Source organism: Phallusia mammillata, chromosome 7, assembly GCF_965637545.1.
Source record: "Phallusia mammillata chromosome 7, kaPhaMamm4.hap1.1, whole genome shotgun sequence".
Taxonomy (NCBI): Eukaryota; Metazoa; Chordata; class Ascidiacea; order Phlebobranchia; family Ascidiidae; genus Phallusia; species Phallusia mammillata.
In genome coordinates, this window is record NC_137258.1 from 20,032,079 (window position 1) to 20,051,431 (window position 19,353).

Consider the following 19,353-nt stretch of genomic DNA (forward strand, 5'->3'; position numbering starts at 1 on the left):
AAAAGAACCGAGACCGCAGTGGTGTGGTAAGCTCTGCAGCAATATGTTAAACATAGTTTGTCTGAAAAACTGTTGTTTCTAAACACCTAATTTCGATTTTACTCACACTTAGGAGCACACAGCTAAAGTCAGGCGTATTATTAGTGCGTTTTTAAACACTTTGTCCTTGTCTAAATATCTTTAACGACGCGCATAGGCAAGTTTATTTTTTCTGGTGGATTTCCCGGGAACTTGAAGGGATTCCGCTCATATCAAGCGTGACGATTTCGGAGAATTACCGTTTTCCTAAAATAGTTGACTTAATTTTTCGATTTTACAGAGTTTTTGGTTTTAAAATTTTGGCACCAGTAAACAAAACCATGATATATGTTACTAAACCACCAAGCGTCTTTTTGTAACATGTATTCAGCGACGTTTTGTATTCAGCGATGCAAATATGATTGCTAGAAATAGTATTTCTCTCTGGGTAATAGCAATAATAATTGTGAATGGTTGTTTTGCAATTCTATACCCACGCGAATCGGAGTCCAGGGACGTAAAGGATTTAAGTGGCAGATGGAAGTTTCGCATGGATAACTCCACTGATCGTAAGCAAGGATTTACAGACAAATGGTGGACCAAACCGTTGAGCGAAAATGGCCCTGTCATAGATATGCCCGTACCTTCCAGTTACAACGATATCACTCAAGACAAAAACCTAAGGGATTTCAGCGGATGGGTGTGGTAGGTCAAATGAAACTTGTGGCATATTAGTAAACGTTTTTTATTATGAATTTATAAATCCAGGTACGAGACTGAGTTTTATGTCAGTGCAACATGGAGCGATGCAATGACGAGGGAGTGGCTACGCATTGGAAGTGCACACTATACCGCTTTCGTGTGGCTCAACTCGATAAAGGTTAAACATTTGCTAGAATATTTGCTCTGCTGAATTTAATTAGGTCGATTTTTACAACCGATACACAGCAGCTGCGAAAATAATTTCACATCGTTTCAGGTAATGGAGCATTATGGGGGACATTTGCCGTTCGAATCTGATGTAAGCAATCATCTTGTGTTTGGTCAACTAAACCGGTTGACCGTTGCAGTAAACAACACGCTTACCCCAAATACACTACCTCCAGGCAAAATTGAACATTTTTCTACTGACAACGGTTACCCAGCAAACTATCAACTGCAGGTATAGGTTTTTATATGAAAAAAGTTTTTAAGACATTGGAGTACGTATGTAATAAATGTATTGTTTATGTTCAGACCTATCAGTTCGACTTCTTTAACTATGCTGGCATCCATCGTCCAGTAAAGTTGTACACAACGCCTTTGGTTTGTGTTCGCAATATTACAGTCATTACCACTGATATTGGCAGCAACAGTGCTCAAGTAAGCTACAAAATTGACGTAGTTGATTCAGTTCAAAGGGAAAATGCAGCTTACAATGTAACTGTGATACTGATGGACCACAAACAGCAAACCGTTGTTGCCAATGCCACTGGAATGAGTGGTACTTTAACTGTAAATAATCCCAGATTGTGGTGGCCAGTTGGAATGAGTTCCGCCGATGTCGGTTATTTGTACAAACTTGTAGTATACACAAGCCTAGCGACCAAGTTTGACAATGCGAATGTACAAACAGATGTCTATAGACTTTCAGTAGGAATTCGTACCGTTAAAATTGATGGCACAAGTTTCCTTATCAACGACAAACCATTCTATTTCCTCGGAGTCGGAAAACACGAAGATTGGGATGTCCGTGGAAAGGGTTTTGATTGGCCTATGATTTTAAAGGACTTTAACCTATTGAATTGGCTTGGAGCTAACGCTTTTCGTACTAGCCACTACCCTTACGCCGAAGAAATTATGCAGCTATGCGATGAGCAGGGAATCGTGGTTATTGACGAATGTCCTGCTGTGGGAATGCACTCGGCCGATAATTTCGTCAACGCTACTTTGCAGCACCATCTAGCGGTGATGGATGAACTCGTCGCGAGAGACCGAAACCACCCTGCTGTGGTTATGTGGTCCGTTGCAAATGAACCCGAATCACAATTACCCCCTGCTAAAGACTATTTCAAAGTAAGAAAGTGTAGGCTACATTTTCACAAACGGTATAGCTACTAACACCATACCTTAAGGTAGACCCACATTTAGCTAATTTGGGATAGGTGGCGCAAATATTTAGCAGCAAAAGAGGGGTAGGGTTAGGATGCAATAAGTTTACATTAAAAACCAAAGTATCAAGTTCTTTTGCTAGTTTTATCGAATTGTAAATGCTAATACCTTAGCCTGACCTTAATAGCCCTAACTGTGAGCATTTTAGAGATGCAATTAGCTATATGTGGATCTGCCGTGCAGCGGCGTAGGAGCATATGCTGCCGCCCCTGGCTTTCGTTGAAAATACCGCCCTAAGTGGACTGCAGCAAATTTTGAAATAGTTTCATGTTCAAGCAACCTTTTAAAAAACAACAATTACAAATAATGTGCCGCGTCTCAGAACTTCTACAACCTCACTGATACTGAGTTCACCAGAAAAACAAAGATCAGATTCTCGCGAAAACCTGTTGGAAATGGTTGAATCTAGCTGTTTGAGTTATTTTTTTTCCTCAAGGGACTTGTGTTTGTAAGAGACAACCATGTTCTGTGTGCTTTACAACTGGGGGTGCCCCTGAAGGTCTTAGGTGCCTCACTTTGAAGTGAGTTTTGACAAATAAATAATTTGAATTATAAAAAAGGCTTACAGATTCAGAATCCTGATATAATTTCTTTTTTTTGTAAGAACAAAACACGTTTTTTGAAAAATATTGACTTTTATCCAGAAGTGTCCCCTTAAGTCATTTTGCCGCCCCCTTGCAGCCTGCCGCCCCTGGCGCGGAGCCAGAACCGCCAAGTGGCTGCTACGCCACTGCTGCAGTGAGGTGTGGTGTTAGTAGATTTTCCTTCATAAACAATCACACAATTTTTGTGATATTGATAAAACTTTCGTAATTTATTCCGTTTTTGTTTCTAAATGCAAACATCGTTGTTTTTAGGCCGTTATTGAGCACACACATTCTTTGGATTCGAGCCGGCCTGTAACGTTTGTGTGTAACGCACCTTACAACACAGATCTGGCAACCCAGTTTGTGGATGTGGTTTCTTTCAATAAATATGAAGGGTGGTACAATGATGGAGGTCACACGGAGGTCATAGTTCCACGTTTGACCGATTACATAGAACATTGGCACCAGGTGAATTCGAATTAAACTTCTAGATTTTGTGCACATTCCTTTAATTTCAACCAGCAGTATAGATACCATAGAAATGGCATCGCATTAAGACTGTTGTTTTAAATGTTCGCAGTCATGCTATTGCTAGATGCATTAATAACTTTAATGATGAAAATAACGGCCCAAATTGACGTAAAAAGCGACATGCTTTGTTTTCAAACGTTTCGGCAAATGCTCATGCCATCATCAATAATATGAAGGCCACATCATCAGTAATAAGTAACTATTGTGTCGTATGGTGTAACATTTTATCTTTCTGATGAGATGAACAATAATTCGTAACTGGGAATTATTCGTGGGTTCGAATCCCACCGCAGACTAGATTTTTCTCGCCTATGCCTTGCCATATGGGATGCTTGGTGACCGGCTGACTCGGTGTAATGCTTTTAGTGGGCCTGTGGTGCTGTGATCTTTCCGATTTTAAACTTTATGCTAATGTTTTCGTATCTCCAGACTCGCCCTAACAAACCTATCATTCACATGGAGTGGGGTGCCGGAGCAATTTCAGGTTTTCACGCCAACCCCTCGGTTATGTACACAGAAGAATATCTGTGTGACGTCATCGGTCAGCATTTTAAAGTTTACGACCAGCTAAGAACGGGAGCCGGGCCGTACTTGGTGGGTGAAATGATTTGGAATTTTGCGGATTTTAACACTGCTCAAACTGCGACCAGAGCAGACGGCAATCGCAAGGGATTAATGACCAGAGAACGCCAACCAAAATGGCCGGCCTACGTGGTAAGAGAACGGTATCACGCGTTACGGAATCAAACGGACACGTCGGTTTCGCACCTTCGTACAACGGAAATACTAGAGGATGACAAAATAGTGATACAAATTTGATTACTGTGTTTTGTTGCAGGAAATTAACGTTCTCGATTTGCAAACTGAAATTACTGTGCATGTAGGCTGTATTTGAATATTTTGTTGTTGTTTTGTGCAATTAAAACAATTAAACAACCCTATATCTTCTTTTTAAATACGTGTGTCCGAAGTGTTTATACTGTAGAGTCTGACAAAATTTAACAGAAAAAAGTCGCTTTAACTTGGTATATTGACAGTAGCAATTGAAGGCATAAATACGGAGAGCAAAATGAAAAGGGTCAAGACACAGCACAAAATCTTAGGCTTGTTCGGTTTCAGCAAAAGGAGATGACTGGCCATCCGGTTTATCACCTTTCTTCTTCTTGACTCGGCGGTTCTGAAACCAGATTTTTACTTGTTTTTCGCTCAAGTTAAGATGGTGGGCGATTCGAATTCTACGCAGTCTGGTTAGGTACATATCTGAGTGAAATTCACGTTCGAGCTCGATTAACTGAAGTCCTGTAAAAGCGGTCCGCATTCGCTTCTTATCCGCCGAGTCTTGTGCGTCCAGCTCACAAAGATCTGAACTGCTTCTTCCAATATCAGATGAGATGTATCCCTGATGAGGCGAAGATTCACGCAAAATGGGTGAAAGCCTTTTTTGCAAGGCGTCCTGATGGGGCACTGAAGGCCCAAAATCGTTGTAAGCAAGTGGAAAAGAGGGCGTTCCCGAGGGTGCTCCGTAAAAGTGGGGGTACTGTAAACCGTACATGATTTGCTGTGTAGATGCAGGTAGATGCTGACGGTCCATGCCTCGTTGGTACAACTGCCATTGCTGAGAAATTTTATCAGTTAAATTTGCCAAGTTTGGAGCGGTAGGGTTTACAGCCATTCCACCGTGCATTCCAAGGGCCGACAGAGTTGCATAAGCGGCCGCGGCTCTTTGGTTAAACTGCTGCTGACAATAGGGTGGCAGAAATTGTTGCTGGTTGCAAGGCTGGTTATGACCCGGATACGTTTGTCGGTGGTTAGATTGAGAGGGCTCCCCATCGTCGCTACCGGATCCATTTACTTCCGCTGTTGGACTCGGTGACCAACGAATTCTTCGCTCGTCTCGTTGGGAAGTTGGCGAAATGTAATTTGTTTCTTCGCTGTGATGCGGTACGCGACGGTCGTTTGAAATGGACGACTGTGGGAAAAGGACCGAAGTAGTAAAAAAGTTGTATTTCAAAAAAATAATACTTTTCTTAACCAACCTCCATAAACGGTAGACTATACACAAAAACTTCGAGCTAAAACACTGTCTAAATCGGTTTCCACCGAAACAAATCGGGCCTAACGCCTTAAACAAACGTTTGACCGAAAAAAATTTCAAGTCGTATTGTGTACATGGAGCACAATTTTCAACTATTTCCACTGAAAATATAGTAATCATAAATAAAATGGAAAGTTGTGCAGACTGTAGCCTATACGCTGTTTGAAAATGTAACGTCCTATCAGTAAAGCTATAATGACAAGACTTCAACTGTAGGCTAATGTAACCAGACCCCATATGTCGAAACAGTGCAAACTGTGGGTAGCTAACTTTATCATTGCGATAACTTGATGCTTTGAGTTTGACACAGATAGGTTACATATTCTAAAATCAAATAAGACTACGTTCTTACCAGGTGTTCAGGGCTTCTGCAATGTTCGTAAGGAGGCGGGGACACAAGTTCAATTTGATCCGTTTTCACTTTTGCTGAAGGTACATAGTCGCTTTTTATTAGAGATTCAATTGAAAATGAATGCGGTACAGAAGTTTCGTCTGATCCCTTGTTACTGTTGGTGAGTTGCATTTCACGAACGTGTATTACACCTTTTAACATTTTACAAACTACAACTGCTGAAAAAGAAAAGAAAAGCTGATTGTGTCAAGCTGATTGTAAAGGTTATTATTGGTCAAACTTCTTTATTTATGTTTTAAAATTTTGGCGTTTTTGTTGTAACAATTATTTTTAAACCAAAATTGAATATCTTTCAAAAAATTTTAAAAAATATCTGACCATCAAGCTAATTAACATTCTGCTTACTAATATTTGATTTTGTTACTACAAATATCTCTTTGTAGTTTTTGAATCTTCTGTACCTCAACTTAACCTTTCTTGCAATTTTGTTCAATACCTTGCTACTTTATTCCATATATCAATCAGCAATATCGTTTTAATACAGCACAAGCAGAACTACACAAACAAGCGTTTGCGTGATGCCAATTGCTCTACCGCAATCAACTGCGGTCATTATAAAGCGCCCGATGCCTTTTTCATGCTAGATTGCCGGCAGGATCATGTAATTGGCATCTAAACGATGCAATAAATTAGCCCTGATACGTGATCAGCGCGACAAAGCCGCTTTAAGCCGGCACCGCTCTCATCTAGCAGCGCGGCGCACAGAGATGGATTAGTAAATTACGAGATCTGGGGGCGCGGCGTGCATGGGAAAATTCCGACATCAACTGGAATATCCTTCTACGTGTGGAATAATCGCCCATGGTTGCACCAGCCTCCCCAAAGCGCCACATCATAAAGCGAGCTGCATTGTCCGGCTATTGTTTTCACGCCATCGATCACTCAACCGACGCACACACTTCGCTTTGCTGTAACGCACCTCGCGGTCGGCACCAAATACAAAAATTTCCCGCAATGCGGATTTGTTCGCCAGGGGAACTAAACGTAGCTGCATGCCAACCTCATCGATCTACACGCGTTATGTACCAGCTTACGATTTCACACGATACTTTGCAGGCGGGAGTTCTTAGCGTAAAGTGGACGGATTGATGGTGTTTAATTGTTTGTATAGAGCTCAATCAATAGGGTAAATATGATATCCTATAGGGACTGCGGAAACCCTTTTTGGCCTTTCGAATACAGTGCAATGTGGGCTAATACGTTTTTCCTGCATTAACGCGATGTTGTCGGCAGATTATGAGGGCGTTTCGACTTCGATTATGTTAATAACCACGCCGACAACAAGTCAAATCTGTTTGGGCGCCGAAAACGCATATGGATTACAAATTAAAAACGTTTGTTGGAAAAGTGAAACGTATTGTTCCATTAGTTGTTTCCTCGATTTGTGAAGAAACGACAGTTGGTACTTTTACGGCAAACGTCTCGTGTCCAAACACAAGGTAAATACTTAGGTTTTGCTGCGAATAATGTTACTGAAAAACAAGGTTAATTTTCTTTGATTAAAAAAAACAAAACAAAAACATTAACAATTCTATTTGAATAAGATACTAATGATGCTGTTGGGGAGAAATATATTAAGTACATATATCTCAAAGTCTTAAAGACGAATAACTTAATGTTTTTTTATGAAATTAACATTCTATTTGAATAAGATAATTAGTACTAATGATTGTAGGGCAAAATATCCCGAAGTCTTCAGAACGAATGACTTAATGTTTCTCCTAATTCTTTTAAATTAATGTAAATCCAATTATTTTTTACCGTTTCCAATAGTTAAAAATGTTTTCCCATATTGTTATTTTGGTATGTCAGATATAATGTCCAATAGCTAATTAACAAAGCAAACCAGCCATTTTTACATTTAACGTTAAAACGAAATTTTGAGCTAGTATTCATGCTGGGATTAATTTTGGACACACAATGGAAAATTTCTGGGACCTAATTGTTTTGTTTACCATATTTGGATTGAAATGAAAATTTTGTGTATATATATTTTTTAAAAATAGATGCCTTTTTACCATGCGGTAAATTATAGATGTGTAAAATTAAACATCACGAGATAATATTACAAAAACTTAGACCACATTTTAATACAGGATTTTATTATTATTATGCTTCATTAACGTTGGGTCGCCAAAATATTTGCGACTGCATTACTTGACCAAAAAGCTTGTGTCTTAATTCCTTCCCTACTACAAAGGGAAATATATCCGTCGCCGCAGTGACAGGACGCCCACAGCATGCGAAGGTAATCTCCTTCTTATATCATCTGATCTTGTATCTCATCAAGTCTTATTATCCTTTCCTTGGACTCTCTTGTACGGATGCCGCTTTGCTTTTCTCACGATGATTTGTTTGCACCCGCAATGCCTTGTGTGTCTTAATGGATTGGGATATGTTTGATCACTTGCCCTGATCAAAGCAAAACTTGCTACTGCGATTATTTGGGGAAGAATAAATTAGTTCAATGGACCATGTACAACGGGACATAATTCTAATTGCAAAACGCATTGATCGAGATTTGGCTGTAATAAAAATGTGTTGTTGTAGCGCCATACATTAGGAGCTAATTAAATCACCCAAGATGACTTATCACATATAGTATCTGTGTGTCAGTATTTTTTTGCATCAATTTAAATTAACTAGATAAGTAGCCAGTTGCTGGACCTGACCCATTGTCAAACAACCTTAAATAAACGCCTTGTTCAAGACCAATTGTTTATTTTGTTTGTTGTCTTGGTCTTTCCTGAGGCGAGGCTTCGATTAACAGGCATGTCAATCAAACTTTGGGGCCTAAACGGGCTTCTCAAAAACGATTCGGGTTCGGGCCGGGTTTGAGCTTCCATTTCAGGTCCGTTTACAACTCTGGTTTAACCAATGTTTACTTAAAACAAAGCCGAAACGGTTCGGTTCTGGTAAAACGACCGGTTGCTTGTCAATTAAGCGTTCCGCCAAGTTGTAAACGCCAAGATGTCGTAAGAATCGACTACATTACAAATATATATCGATCAAAAAAATGCTTGATAATATCATCACGTTCTTTTGATAATTTTCAATAGCTTTGTCCCATTGTTGTTTGGATAGTAACGCTTTCTACTTTATATTTATTGGACGTAAAACGTAGTCGTTCCAAAAGTATGCGATATTTATGTGCATCAAATCGTTTTTACTTGTTATTTCCACGTGGTAATGACTTCGCGTGCGAACATTTTTGTGAGTAATAGTGATTTGTGCAAGATAAACCCATATTTAATCAGAAAGCAGACAGATTTGTACGTGTTGCCTACATAAACGACTATAGCATAGAAACATATGCAGTGTAACAATTAGAATTATGTGACTTGAACTTAGGCTTAAATATAAACACGTAAATTATTCCAACCGCCGAACAGACAATAGCTTCCCAACGATGAAATTAAATGTGAATTTTAGAATGAATGAATAAGGCTGTATGAATTGTAGCCTATAAATCGAGGTTGGGTAAAGAACCTAGCTTGGTGATGTGCGGGTTTTTAACCAATGAGATAGGGTTGGGGCTAAGCTGCAGGACCTGTCGAGTGAAAACAAATATAGTTCCATTTTTATTCATGTTGCTTTAGTATTGTAAACACACAATAAATTAGTTGATATTGACAAGGCGATGGACAATGCCAAAAAACGCTCAACAAACAATTTATTATCTTGTTCGTTTTGCAACGGTCAATTCGAATAATGTTACCAATCAGGAATCAAAATTCTAGTGACTTTGAAAGCGTGCATCGAAATAAACCAACCGTTTTTAACTCAGAGCTTTTTGTTTTTCCTAAAGTATGTTGGTGTTCAATGTATGGAGCAAGTCGCTTAAAACTAGTGATGTACCGAATCGGCTAAATTTCGAATCGGCCGAAACCGAATATTCGGCGGTTTTGCCGAATAAATTCGGCCGAATCAACCGAATCTTTTATGACGTCACGCGAAGTCGTACGGTATGCGTTAAACAATAAAAAATGTTTATCTACCAGACAGCTATAGCGCAGAATAGTTGTGTTTCGTCCTCATTTCAGTTCTGTGGGGTTTAAAATTGCCTCAAGCATGATTGGCAACCTCCCAATGAAATACTTTTGTTGACTACATTGGGAAAAACGACAATGTGTTGAAAAAGATAAAAATTAACGCAATTTTCGTTATGTTTGGGCTTTTGAAAGATTGCGTGGCACCTTAATAAGCAGAGAAGACACGTTTAACGCTTTAAATTTATGTTCGTAAAAGATTCGGTTTCGGCCGAATCGCAACAAATTATTCGGCCGAAACCGAATCTTTGCAAAAATGACTGATTCGGCCGAATAAATTCGGCAAACCGAATATTCGGTACATCTCTACTTAAAACCACACCTTCATTTTTGAGTGTTTGTCATGTTTCGTATGTTCTGTCTCCATTGCCTTGATCCAACAAAATATAAATTGTTTAACTTACGGACTGCATCCCGATCAGAAGCACAATTTTTTTATTTAACCAGTAGGTAGGCTACAGAGTCGTATAGGCAGAAAGGTTTGAGAAACATATGAGTACAATTTACAAATTCGTAAAATCACTTCACTCTTTTGCTCATTGTATTCAATTCAAGTCGTAACCTTGAAAGGTAATGCTTTAAACTGGTCTGTGACAGCACAGCTGCACTGTTTTGGCTTTGGGGATTTATTTTAAAATCATAAATATCTTACGAAAAAAAACATTTTTGATACAAAACACGAGTCGGATGATGGAAAGATAAAAGTCGTAACCGGACTTTTTATTTGTGATTGTTTACGATTTATCTTTATGGTTTGAAGTTGGAACTTGTATATCAAAAAATTGCAGTCGTACTGAAAAAATAAAGAATTTTTTGACGTTAACACATTTGCATTTAGCCGCTACTGAGGTTTGCATTTAAGTTGAATGGGATTTTTCAATTGCTGCAGCTGCATTAATGTTGATTTCAGAGTTGTTATTTTAGCAAACTGCTGTTTTTCTTTTTAATGAAAGCTCGGTTCTAGAATGATAAAATTGCTGAATCACTTTAAACACTGATGTCTGCTGAAAAGATTGAAGAGTTGGCCAATGCCCAGAAAACCATAATAAGATGGAATGCTTTAAAGGACAGTTTAAATATGACTGATGGGCAGCTCTTAGATATACTACTCACAACCTATCACGAAACCAAACCTGATAACCACTGTGTCCAAGACCACTGCAAGCTAACAGGAGTTTTGAATGAGTTAAATTACCAAAGGGTCCATGGAAGCAAATTTTGTGATCTTGTTATTAAAGTTGAATCGTTTGGAAATGTTCAAGAGAATGAAGGTACAAATAATCAAAAAGTTTTGCATGTTCATAAAGGCTTGCTATGTGCCCTTTTGGGAAAACCATTTATAGCACAATTAGATAACATTCAAGTGATGCCGGTTATGAAATACGAAGTCCCTCCAATGCCAAGTCTTGTGAAGAAAATGCTTCTTGGCACTGAGAATGTTTTAAATGTGCCTCAAGGTTTTGACTATATTGTAGAATATTGTTACAAAGGGAAATTTACCCCAATGGAAGACTTCAATATAAAGCAAATTCAAGAGGTCATTGATTCAATGGTTGAAAACGGAGATTTTAAAGAAAGAATGTTAGCCAAATTGCTAATGTTTTCAAATGAAACTAGTTTTCCTCAACCTACAAGCCCAGATAATGGTATTGAGATTTCCCAAAACTCTGAACGTCAAGTCACTATATCATGCTTAAACGAATTACCGTCTGCTGATGATGAACTTGGTTCAGTTGACAATGAAAATATAGCCCCCTTAGCAAGAATGGGAAAATCAAAGGACCAGGACCGAGACTTTTTGTGGGGTGAAGGTTCAGGAAGTGAAAATGATAACAATGTTGATGAAAATTTTCATCCGGGTGAAAGTTCAGATGCTTCAAGCGATGGTGATGACTTATCCGATGCAGACGACTCTTTTCCAGATGATCCTGATTTCATAGACCCAATGACTCGAGGATGTATGTGTGTTGAATGCGATCGCTATTTCGTCAGCAATGAAAAATTGGAAGAGCACTTAAAAGATCATGAAAACATTAAAGAAAAAAAGGCCCTAATGGCGAAAAAGCCAAGAGGTCGTCCAAAAGGTAGCAAAAATAAGCCAGTACCGACATCTGAAATAGATTTGCCTAAGCGTAGAAGAAGACCAAGGCTTACACACCATGATGGAGAAGTGGGCTCTTCAAGATCTTACTCCGCAAAATCATTCAAAAAAGTTGTTGGTGAATGTTGTGGGGAGGTATTCTTTAAAAAAATGGCCTTTGGTGTCCATGTCTTTGAAAAACACTCAGATATAGTGGTACAGTGTGCAATTTGTGCCAGCCTAATACCTATAGGTGACCAGCTGTCCCACTATCAAACAGCTCACAATTACGGACCTTTTCCAGATAACAATCAACAGGTGCTACAAAAATACATTAATAACTTTAATGGACAGGAAAAATCAGGAGAAGAATGCCAATCCAATTCAGGACTAATCACTGGAATGGAAAACAGGACCATTGACTTCAGCACTGAATTTAATAACGAAGATGTTCTTGTGACGAACCCCGGTCGTGTGTCATTAAATGATAACCTTCCAGCTGACCTAAGTTTAGCAACAAATAATAGTTCATTGTGGCACTCAGATGCAGTGTGCACTGACTGTCGCCAGAAAATGCCAATGTTTAAATATTTAGAACATTTGCAAGTTCAGTACAATCAGGCAAAAGATGCCATTGCCTGCTCAACACGGGGTATAAATTTCAAATGCCTGTACATGAATTGCAAACTTTGTGTTACTGTTGAAAAGTCAATCCATTTGCATACATTTTTCAGAACCCATATGGATCGGTATCATATCAAAAATGCTCTTGGGGACATGAGGGTAACATGCCCTGATTGTGGACGAACGGTGCTAAAGTACTATATCAAGAAACACATGGAGAAGCACTCCAAAGGGCCTGAGAAGATTTTGCAGGAAAACAAGATTGTGTCGTGTGATGTGTGTGGCAAAACTGTAAAAAAACGCCGCTTAAAAATACATCAGCGCACTCACTACGAACAGTATCCCTGTCAATATTGCAATAAGGTTTTTAACCGAAGGGAGAATCTGCATGTACACATACGAATACACACTGGTGAAAAGCCATATGTGTGTGATATTTGTGGAAAAGGTTTCAGACAGTATGTGGAGCTGAGGTTGCACAACAGAAGACACAGAAAGGAAGAAACTGGTGCTTCAGACAATGCTGGAAAAACAATAATGATTGTCACACCAAACACAACACAAGAAAATAGCGATCAACACCAATTTCAATCTTTAATAACATCAGGATCTAGTCAAACATTTCAATACAAATTGCACTGACTATCCACCAGTGTTTATAAGCCAAACCACTTGTGTTGCAAATTTTATGTTCACCGAGGTTCTTTTCAACATTTTGGCATTTGCTTAAGATGTAGCACAGGGGTCGGCAACCTTTTAGGCGACGCATGCCAGTTTACTTGTTATTTCCATGTGTTAATGAACTCGCATGCCAACGTTTTTCTAAATAATAGTGGTTCGTGCCAGCAGATATCAATAATAAAGAGAAAGCAGAGTGTTTTGTGCATGCAAGGCTGAATTTTATGACAATGACATGATAAAATCTGAAAACAAGCAGTGTAACAGGTTAAATTGTTACTTTAATACAAACCCACAAATCGGTTCGCGTGCCATGAAAAACCACCTCGCGTGTCAGGGGTTGCCGACCCCTGATGTTGCATATCTGTACAATGCTAGCTTTCACTCACAATGACTGTGTTACACTATTGTATATGTACTTACGCTTTTGTTATCAAAATACTACATGAAATGTGCTTGCAACTGAGAAAACCAGTTGCTGTTTTGCACTTGTGATTTTTTTGCTGCGGATCTGTGTTTCTTTTTTATTCATCCTTTTTTAGATGATGAGTGTTTTTCTCTTCTACAGATATTACTTTATAGTTTATTACCCTTTTAAAATCTTTCTAATCAAATGTGCGATTACCAGAAAGTTAAAACATCGAAGCTAGTCTTTAAAGGAGAAAAACGAAAGTAAGTTTTAACAAAAAGATACAAGCCAGTATTTGAGTGTAAAACATAACAATGTTTTGACAATTATCGTCAGGTGAAAATAACGATGACAATAGAAATAGTAATGTTTTACACCCAAGTACTGGCTTCTATCTTTTTGCTCCAAATATTTAGAAAGTAAGTTTGTTTTGTACCTAACCATCTGCAAATCACACTTGTGAATTTCAGGACGAAAGAAAAGAAACATAAAAAGAGCAAGCGGCACAAAAAAGAAGATAAAGAAAAACAAAAACGAGATGAAGAAATTGCACAAGACACAAAATCTCATGGTGGATGGTGGAAAGCCACAAAAATTGAGGAATTCAAAGGTTTAATATTGTTTGAGCGTATAATATCTCCTTCAATTGAAACAGATGATTTTCGTAGGTACAATAGCAATTGAAATGGGCAAACATGTATATGTATGTGCCATGGACAATGGAATGTTCACATTAGGGGCTCCAAGACCTGAAGGAGATGGTCCAGACCTTCCAGAGCAGCTGACATGTGTTGTTGTGTCCGACTCAAAGTAGGTAAACACATTTCAGGTTAAGGACTACTCTTCATTTACTATTTTACATTGCAGAATTGCTTTGAAAACTGGATTTGGTAAGTATTTAAGTGTTGACAGACAAAATCTAATCGTTGGAGTGAGCGATGCAATCAGTATAAAAGAACAATGGGAGCCTGTGTTTCAAGAAGTAAGGAATGCAGTTTTTTTATCCATGAGGTCAAACTTATTTGACAATTCTTCTGCAGGACAAACTTGCTTTAATGGCACCTAATGGGTGTTTTGTATCATGTAATTCTGAAGGTGATCTTGTTGCAACAAGCAGAAGTGCAGGATCCGAAGAAATCATTCAGGTGCTTTTTTAAAACAGCTTCAGTGTGGCTATTTTCAATAACATGAGATATTTATTAAATAAGCTATTGCTGCCAGGCATACTGTATAATCAAGTATTGCTCATCCAGCATTTGTTGCTTTATAAGAGATTTGTCTTTAAGATATGCCATTATCCTAATGAAGCTGTCTTGTATGGGACTCTGAAACGTCGATTATTTATAATAAAACTGCTGGATGGGCGATACTCGCTTATGAGATATTTATGTGTAGATCCGTTCAATATCTGAAAAACCTCCCGACAAAAAAGATGATGACACTCCAGTGGAAGAAAAAAATGTTTTAAACATGAAAGAGTGTGAAGTTAACTATGTAAAGAAATTTCAAAGTTGGCAGGTAAGGTGTAGTAGCATTGGTCGCTACAATCTACTAGCCTTTATTGTCGAACCATAATGCTTTTTTGTGTAGGATCAAAAACTTAGGCTTTCTGAAGAAGATGCAAACCGACTTGATAAAGCAAAGACTGATGGTTTGTTACACGAGGCATTGTTGGATAGGTGAGTCAAACATTTAAAGTTGTGCTTGTATTACATGATTTGCCTTACACTTTTGTTTTACTTTCAGGAGATCAAAAATGAAATCTGACCGTTACTGTATGTGATTTACACTTGCTACGCCCTGTTTTTTTGTTTTTATTCAATACACTTTGTACTGCCCGCCTTGCTTTGTATTATCTTTATTTTGCTACAACAGAGTTGAGTGTCACAATGTAGTAGTAGTACTTCTTTATAATAAATCACTTTTATAAGCATATGACACAGTTCAAAACGAGTAGACAGATCATAGTAATTTACACAGCAGTCAAATATTTTCATAAACATGGCTTTTTTATTACTTTGGGTAGAAAGATTTTAAGTACAAGTGCATCTTTGGCACACACATAAACAAATAGTTCAATTAAAATTTTAAACAACTGCATGATTGTGTAATCAGTTCAACAACAAAAAATTAACAAACTATCTTTGGTTTGTGTAAGTATGTACAGATAGCAATTTTAGGCATTTATTTTACACCAATGTAGGTCACTGCTTTTCCAGATTTCTCTAACATTTCTTTTAGTTCTTCCATGGATAAATCTGAGTCAATTGTTACTGACTTGTCATCTAAATTGACATCAAACTTTGCACCTGCCAGTAAAAAACACATTCTTATTGACACAGAAATGATTCAAAGAGCGTGATTTTAAACCTTCTCCAAGCTTCTTCGTTAAAATTCTTGTAACTGCGTTAGAACATCCACTGCATGTCATTTCAACCTTGAATTCATGGGTCTGCAAAGTAAAAATAGATACAGTAACCTTTTCAGTAGAACAATTTAAATTTTAATTGCAGACAATGTTTTCCCTAACTCTGCAATAGTGCATTACTCACAAATTATATGCACACTAAAATCTATATTTTTGTCTGTCTTTTTAAGAGGTTCAAATCAATTTTCTGCAATAATATCATTTTTTTCAAGAAGGCATGAAACTGGCTGTAATTCCAAGATCTGAACAAGATGTATAGCAACATAGCACACATCTAATGCTTCTCAGTTTGGTGCGGTAATGCTTGGGGGGCTTGTTTATTAGCTCAGCAAAGACATATGGAGCATTAGAGTACACATTTGTTGCAAAACAAAATCAATATTTTAGCCAGCAGACATAGTGGATAGAAAACTTGTTCTGCATGCTACAAAACTTACCGGCATTTTGTCACTACAGCTCGAATTGTTTCTTAAATGTCCTGTAAATGCTAAAGCACAATAAAGGGAAGTTAGAAGTTGGGAAGACCAGAAAATGAAACATGTAAAACACCAAGTAGCATGTCAAAAGGAAGTACGAAAATAGTTGTGGTATCAGTGGTTATGAAAACTCAAAGATGCAACAGTGACTGATACCCCTTCTGAGGTTTATTTCACACCAAGTTGTGTAGTCATAAAAATGTTATTAAGCAATATTGTGAACAATACAGAAACTTTATATTTGCACCAAAATACCTATACACTAGTCATCCCTTGCTCTGTACTACTGGTGGCACACACCACCCCTGCCCTACATCAAAATATCATATCACATGAGTGCTGTTGGGCAACAAAAATATGCACACTATCCATTCCGTAAAATAAAACTTGGCACAGGTTTGTGAATAAATAATAAACAAACAGCAATACCATGAATTTAAACAACGGTCAAGTTTTTGAAAAAATCCTAAATGCAGTTTTACGGTTTGTGGCTCACGGAATAAATCCGTATGGGTGTTCGTAATATTACAAAGTGTACATTCCATAATATTCAAGGAAGTTACCGTACATTTTGTTTGCTGAATTCCTACTCTCTGGAAAAAAAATCCGGGGAATTCCCTTGCGGTTATTATGCCACGAATTTAAACGAGTTATATCTACGAAATACTAATTTACACGATTGATTGGCAAATTGGGGTTGTTTTGTCAGAAGTCTCACAGTGTAAAGGCATCAAGCCAATAAATAACAATCTTTATCAAACAGAATAGGCTGTGGCATGACTTTTTTTGCATGTTACTCCCAACAAACTAGAGTTCCGTTGGATGGCTACCATAGCCAAAGCGGCCTATCTCTCGTCACCAGCTGCACTGATGAGGCCTTATAGGTCGAAACAGTGTGTACTGTCTGCAGCTTGTCTCATATTATTACAACACAGAAACAACAGGTTCAACTGAACACTGATGTCCATGTCTACTTATTTCTTTCCAAAACTTGCCTCACAATATAAATAGTCATACCGAAAAATCCATTTTCCGTCGTGCAGGATCTTTATTGAAAACGAAAAAAACAAGTCGAAACTGAAAGGGAAATTTGAAAACAAAACGAACACTGAAAAAGAAACTGCTTTCGACGATCCGAGCTGCTCGGCCATCAGTTACGAGAAAGCTGCTGCACAGCGCCACACAGTGGAGAGTGAAGTAGGCGAGTTTCATTTCAACGAGACGCCTCTGATCACAGTTTCACGGCTCCTTTAAATCACGGGCCAAAATTACCCTATCACGCCATCACGAAAGTACATTAAGGAATGTGGTCATGGTAGGGTCGGTAGTTTTATACTGGTTGTCAAAACAATGCATTGGCAACAGCGGTATATGGCCAGAGCAATACCTGGCTTGAAGACAATTAATTGTGCGTTTCTGCCATAGAGTTTGCGAGCAGTGGAATGATTAGCAAAAACCGTATGCCAAAAAATACACACAAACAAGGGTATTTCGTCTTTATCGAAACTGAAAATACTGGTACGAGTCTTCATTTAAACAGAACGAGAAAACAAAGTAGGATGAATGAATGTGTGTGGAAATCGAATCACGACTGTTTGTGTCTGTTACAATTAACAGCAACATGCAATTACAGTACGAACAAGGCGAGCACAGCAAAAAGGTCGCTGCCTCAGTTCACAACGAGAGCGCAGGACACCAGCCAAATACAAAAACCATTAGGAACTTGAGAGTCCAATGCAGCAAAAGCAATAAAAAGGTAAATACGACGATTGCACGGACGATATGCGTATATTATATGGGCGTGAGCGGCATGTGGTAATTTTTTTCACACAGGAATAAATAGGGTCAAAAAAGTTGGGGATAAGATCGCACGGCTGCCACCCAGCGACTGCAGGTCTCCGTTGCCCAGGCACGCGGGAGAGTTCAGAAGGCTGTGGGTGACTCCACGTTCATCATGCTAGAAATGAAAGGATACATGTTATTTTTCAGTGTAAAAAACGATGCTATCATAATTTGCAAATGTTTCTGCATAACCACACCATTTTTTCGCAAATATTTTTCTTTATCACTGAAACATTGAGTTATTTTTTGGATAAGTAAGCTGCAAAAAGTTCACTGTTTCGACCCACAAGGTCTGTCTCATCAAATCTGTTCGGTGAGTGGCAAAGCGTTTACTTCCAACTAACTGGAATGCCGTTGGATGCCTACCATAGCCAATATGGCCTATCCCAGTGGTTCTTAACCGGTGGGAAATTTCCCACTAGTGGGAAATTTCAATGTTTTCATGGGGAAATTATGTACGTCGGGTAACCAAACTCGGGCCCGACGGTCGAATCCGGCTTTGAATTAACCGTTGAAAGTTACTTTACAAAAAAATTTCCGCAACAACATGTAAGATTAATTTCACCAAGGTTTACAAGACACATAGAAATCCAAAGGCCGCGTTTGTTACATCACAGACAAGACTAAAAGTATAAATGACTTTGCTATTTTGCTAATAAAAGCCTTTCCTTGGTTGATTGTGATGCAATAAATGACTAATACAAGCAGAAGAGACTACTTAATATTCCAAAAAGTTTAATCTCTCACAGAAGCACTATTTAATCTAAATGAGATTGCAGTATACCTTTAAGGTCAAGACCAAATCGCTTCACGAGATTATTTCATTTAAAGATTAATTTTTTTTGTTAACGTGGGGCACAAAACATCATATTAAAAATAACAAATGGGAAATTCGAGGTTGGTGGTTGACTTTAGTGGGAAACCACACCAAAAAGGTTAAAAACCACTGGCCTATCCCTTGTCACCAGCGGCA

The 19,353-nt window shown here is 38.3% G+C and overlaps 6 protein-coding genes across 10 annotated transcripts in view; 3 read left to right on the forward strand and 3 right to left on the reverse strand.

Moving 5' to 3' along the window:
* Positions 1-9: 9 nt before the first annotated feature.
* Positions 10-4,301, forward strand: LOC145238299 (beta-glucuronidase-like). Its single transcript, XM_080101427.1, has 6 exons — positions 10-723; positions 787-898; positions 998-1,180; positions 1,255-2,073; positions 3,027-3,224; positions 3,717-4,301. The coding sequence occupies exons 1-6, from the start codon at positions 437-439 to the stop codon at positions 4,104-4,106; spliced, it is 1,989 nt and encodes a 662-aa protein (XP_079957553.1). The 5' UTR covers positions 10-436; the 3' UTR covers positions 4,107-4,301.
* LOC145238300 (uncharacterized) lies at positions 4,300-5,983 on the reverse strand. Its single transcript, XM_080101428.1, has 2 exons — positions 5,735-5,983; positions 4,300-5,256 (listed from the first exon to the last, which is right to left on the reverse strand). The coding sequence occupies exons 1-2, from the start codon at positions 5,933-5,935 to the stop codon at positions 4,387-4,389; spliced, it is 1,071 nt and encodes a 356-aa protein (XP_079957554.1). The 5' UTR covers positions 5,936-5,983; the 3' UTR covers positions 4,300-4,386.
* A 4,675-nt stretch (positions 5,984-10,658) lies between these two features.
* LOC145238627 (uncharacterized) lies at positions 10,659-13,794 on the forward strand. The gene has a single exon (XM_080101859.1). It carries the CDS (start codon positions 10,841-10,843, stop codon positions 13,187-13,189), a length of 2,349 nt encoding a protein of 782 aa, XP_079957985.1. The 5' UTR covers positions 10,659-10,840; the 3' UTR covers positions 13,190-13,794.
* LOC145238628 (protein FRG1-like) lies at positions 13,774-15,475 on the forward strand. Its single transcript, XM_080101860.1, has 8 exons — positions 13,774-13,897; positions 14,105-14,244; positions 14,303-14,444; positions 14,502-14,616; positions 14,675-14,779; positions 15,030-15,152; positions 15,225-15,313; positions 15,381-15,475. Exons 1-8 carry the CDS (start codon positions 13,839-13,841, stop codon positions 15,415-15,417), a joined length of 810 nt encoding a protein of 269 aa, XP_079957986.1. The 5' UTR covers positions 13,774-13,838; the 3' UTR covers positions 15,418-15,475.
* Positions 15,476-15,526: 51 nt separating this feature from the next.
* LOC145238629 (copper transport protein ATOX1-like) lies at positions 15,527-17,186 on the reverse strand. The gene is made up of 4 exons (XM_080101861.1): positions 17,107-17,186; positions 16,500-16,549; positions 16,005-16,086; positions 15,527-15,943 (listed from the first exon to the last, which is right to left on the reverse strand). The coding sequence occupies exons 2-4, from the start codon at positions 16,503-16,505 to the stop codon at positions 15,819-15,821; spliced, it is 213 nt and encodes a 70-aa protein (XP_079957987.1). The 5' UTR covers positions 16,506-16,549; positions 17,107-17,186; the 3' UTR covers positions 15,527-15,818.
* A 376-nt stretch (positions 17,187-17,562) lies between these two features.
* LOC145237721 (uncharacterized) overlaps positions 17,563-19,353 on the reverse strand; it is a 52,378-nt gene continuing 50,587 nt past the window's right edge. For all 5 annotated transcript variants that reach the window (XM_080100690.1, XM_080100687.1, XM_080100691.1 and 2 more), the window contains one exon: positions 17,563-18,495. In XM_080100690.1, the coding sequence (XP_079956816.1) occupies positions 18,462-18,495 (34 nt within the window). In that variant the 3' untranslated portion in view covers positions 17,563-18,461. The remainder of the gene's footprint in view (positions 18,496-19,353) is intronic.

What these genes read in the sequence shown, in the direction of transcription:
- LOC145238627 (XM_080101859.1), top strand. Translation starts at nt 10,841, where the DNA reads ATGTCTGCTGAAAAGATTGAAGAGTTGGCCAATGCCCAGAAAACCATA.
- LOC145238300 (XM_080101428.1), bottom strand. Translation starts at nt 5,935, where the DNA reads ATGTTAAAAGGTGTAATACACGTTCGTGAAATGCAACTCACCAACAGT. An exon ending in GCAGAAGCCCTGAACACCTG is followed by an intron (nt 5,257 to 5,734) that starts GTAAGAACGTAG and finishes CTTTTCCCACAG; the next exon opens with TCGTCCATTTCAAACGACCG.
- LOC145238299 (XM_080101427.1), top strand. Translation starts at nt 437, where the DNA reads ATGATTGCTAGAAATAGTATTTCTCTCTGGGTAATAGCAATAATAATT. An exon ending in TGTGGCTCAACTCGATAAAG is followed by an intron (nt 899 to 997) that starts GTTAAACATTTG and finishes ACATCGTTTCAG; the next exon opens with GTAATGGAGCATTATGGGGG. An exon ending in CTGCTAAAGACTATTTCAAA is followed by an intron (nt 2,074 to 3,026) that starts GTAAGAAAGTGT and finishes CGTTGTTTTTAG; the next exon opens with GCCGTTATTGAGCACACACA.
- LOC145238628 (XM_080101860.1), top strand. Translation starts at nt 13,839, where the DNA reads ATGTGCGATTACCAGAAAGTTAAAACATCGAAGCTAGTCTTTAAAGGA. An exon ending in TTTAAAGGAGAAAAACGAAA is followed by an intron (nt 13,898 to 14,104) that starts GTAAGTTTTAAC and finishes TGTGAATTTCAG; the next exon opens with GACGAAAGAAAAGAAACATA. An exon ending in CACGAGGCATTGTTGGATAG is followed by an intron (nt 15,314 to 15,380) that starts GTGAGTCAAACA and finishes TTTTACTTTCAG; the next exon opens with GAGATCAAAAATGAAATCTG.
- LOC145238629 (XM_080101861.1), bottom strand. An exon ending in AACGAAGAAGCTTGGAGAAG is followed by an intron (nt 15,944 to 16,004) that starts GTTTAAAATCAC and finishes TTTTACTGGCAG; the next exon opens with GTGCAAAGTTTGATGTCAAT.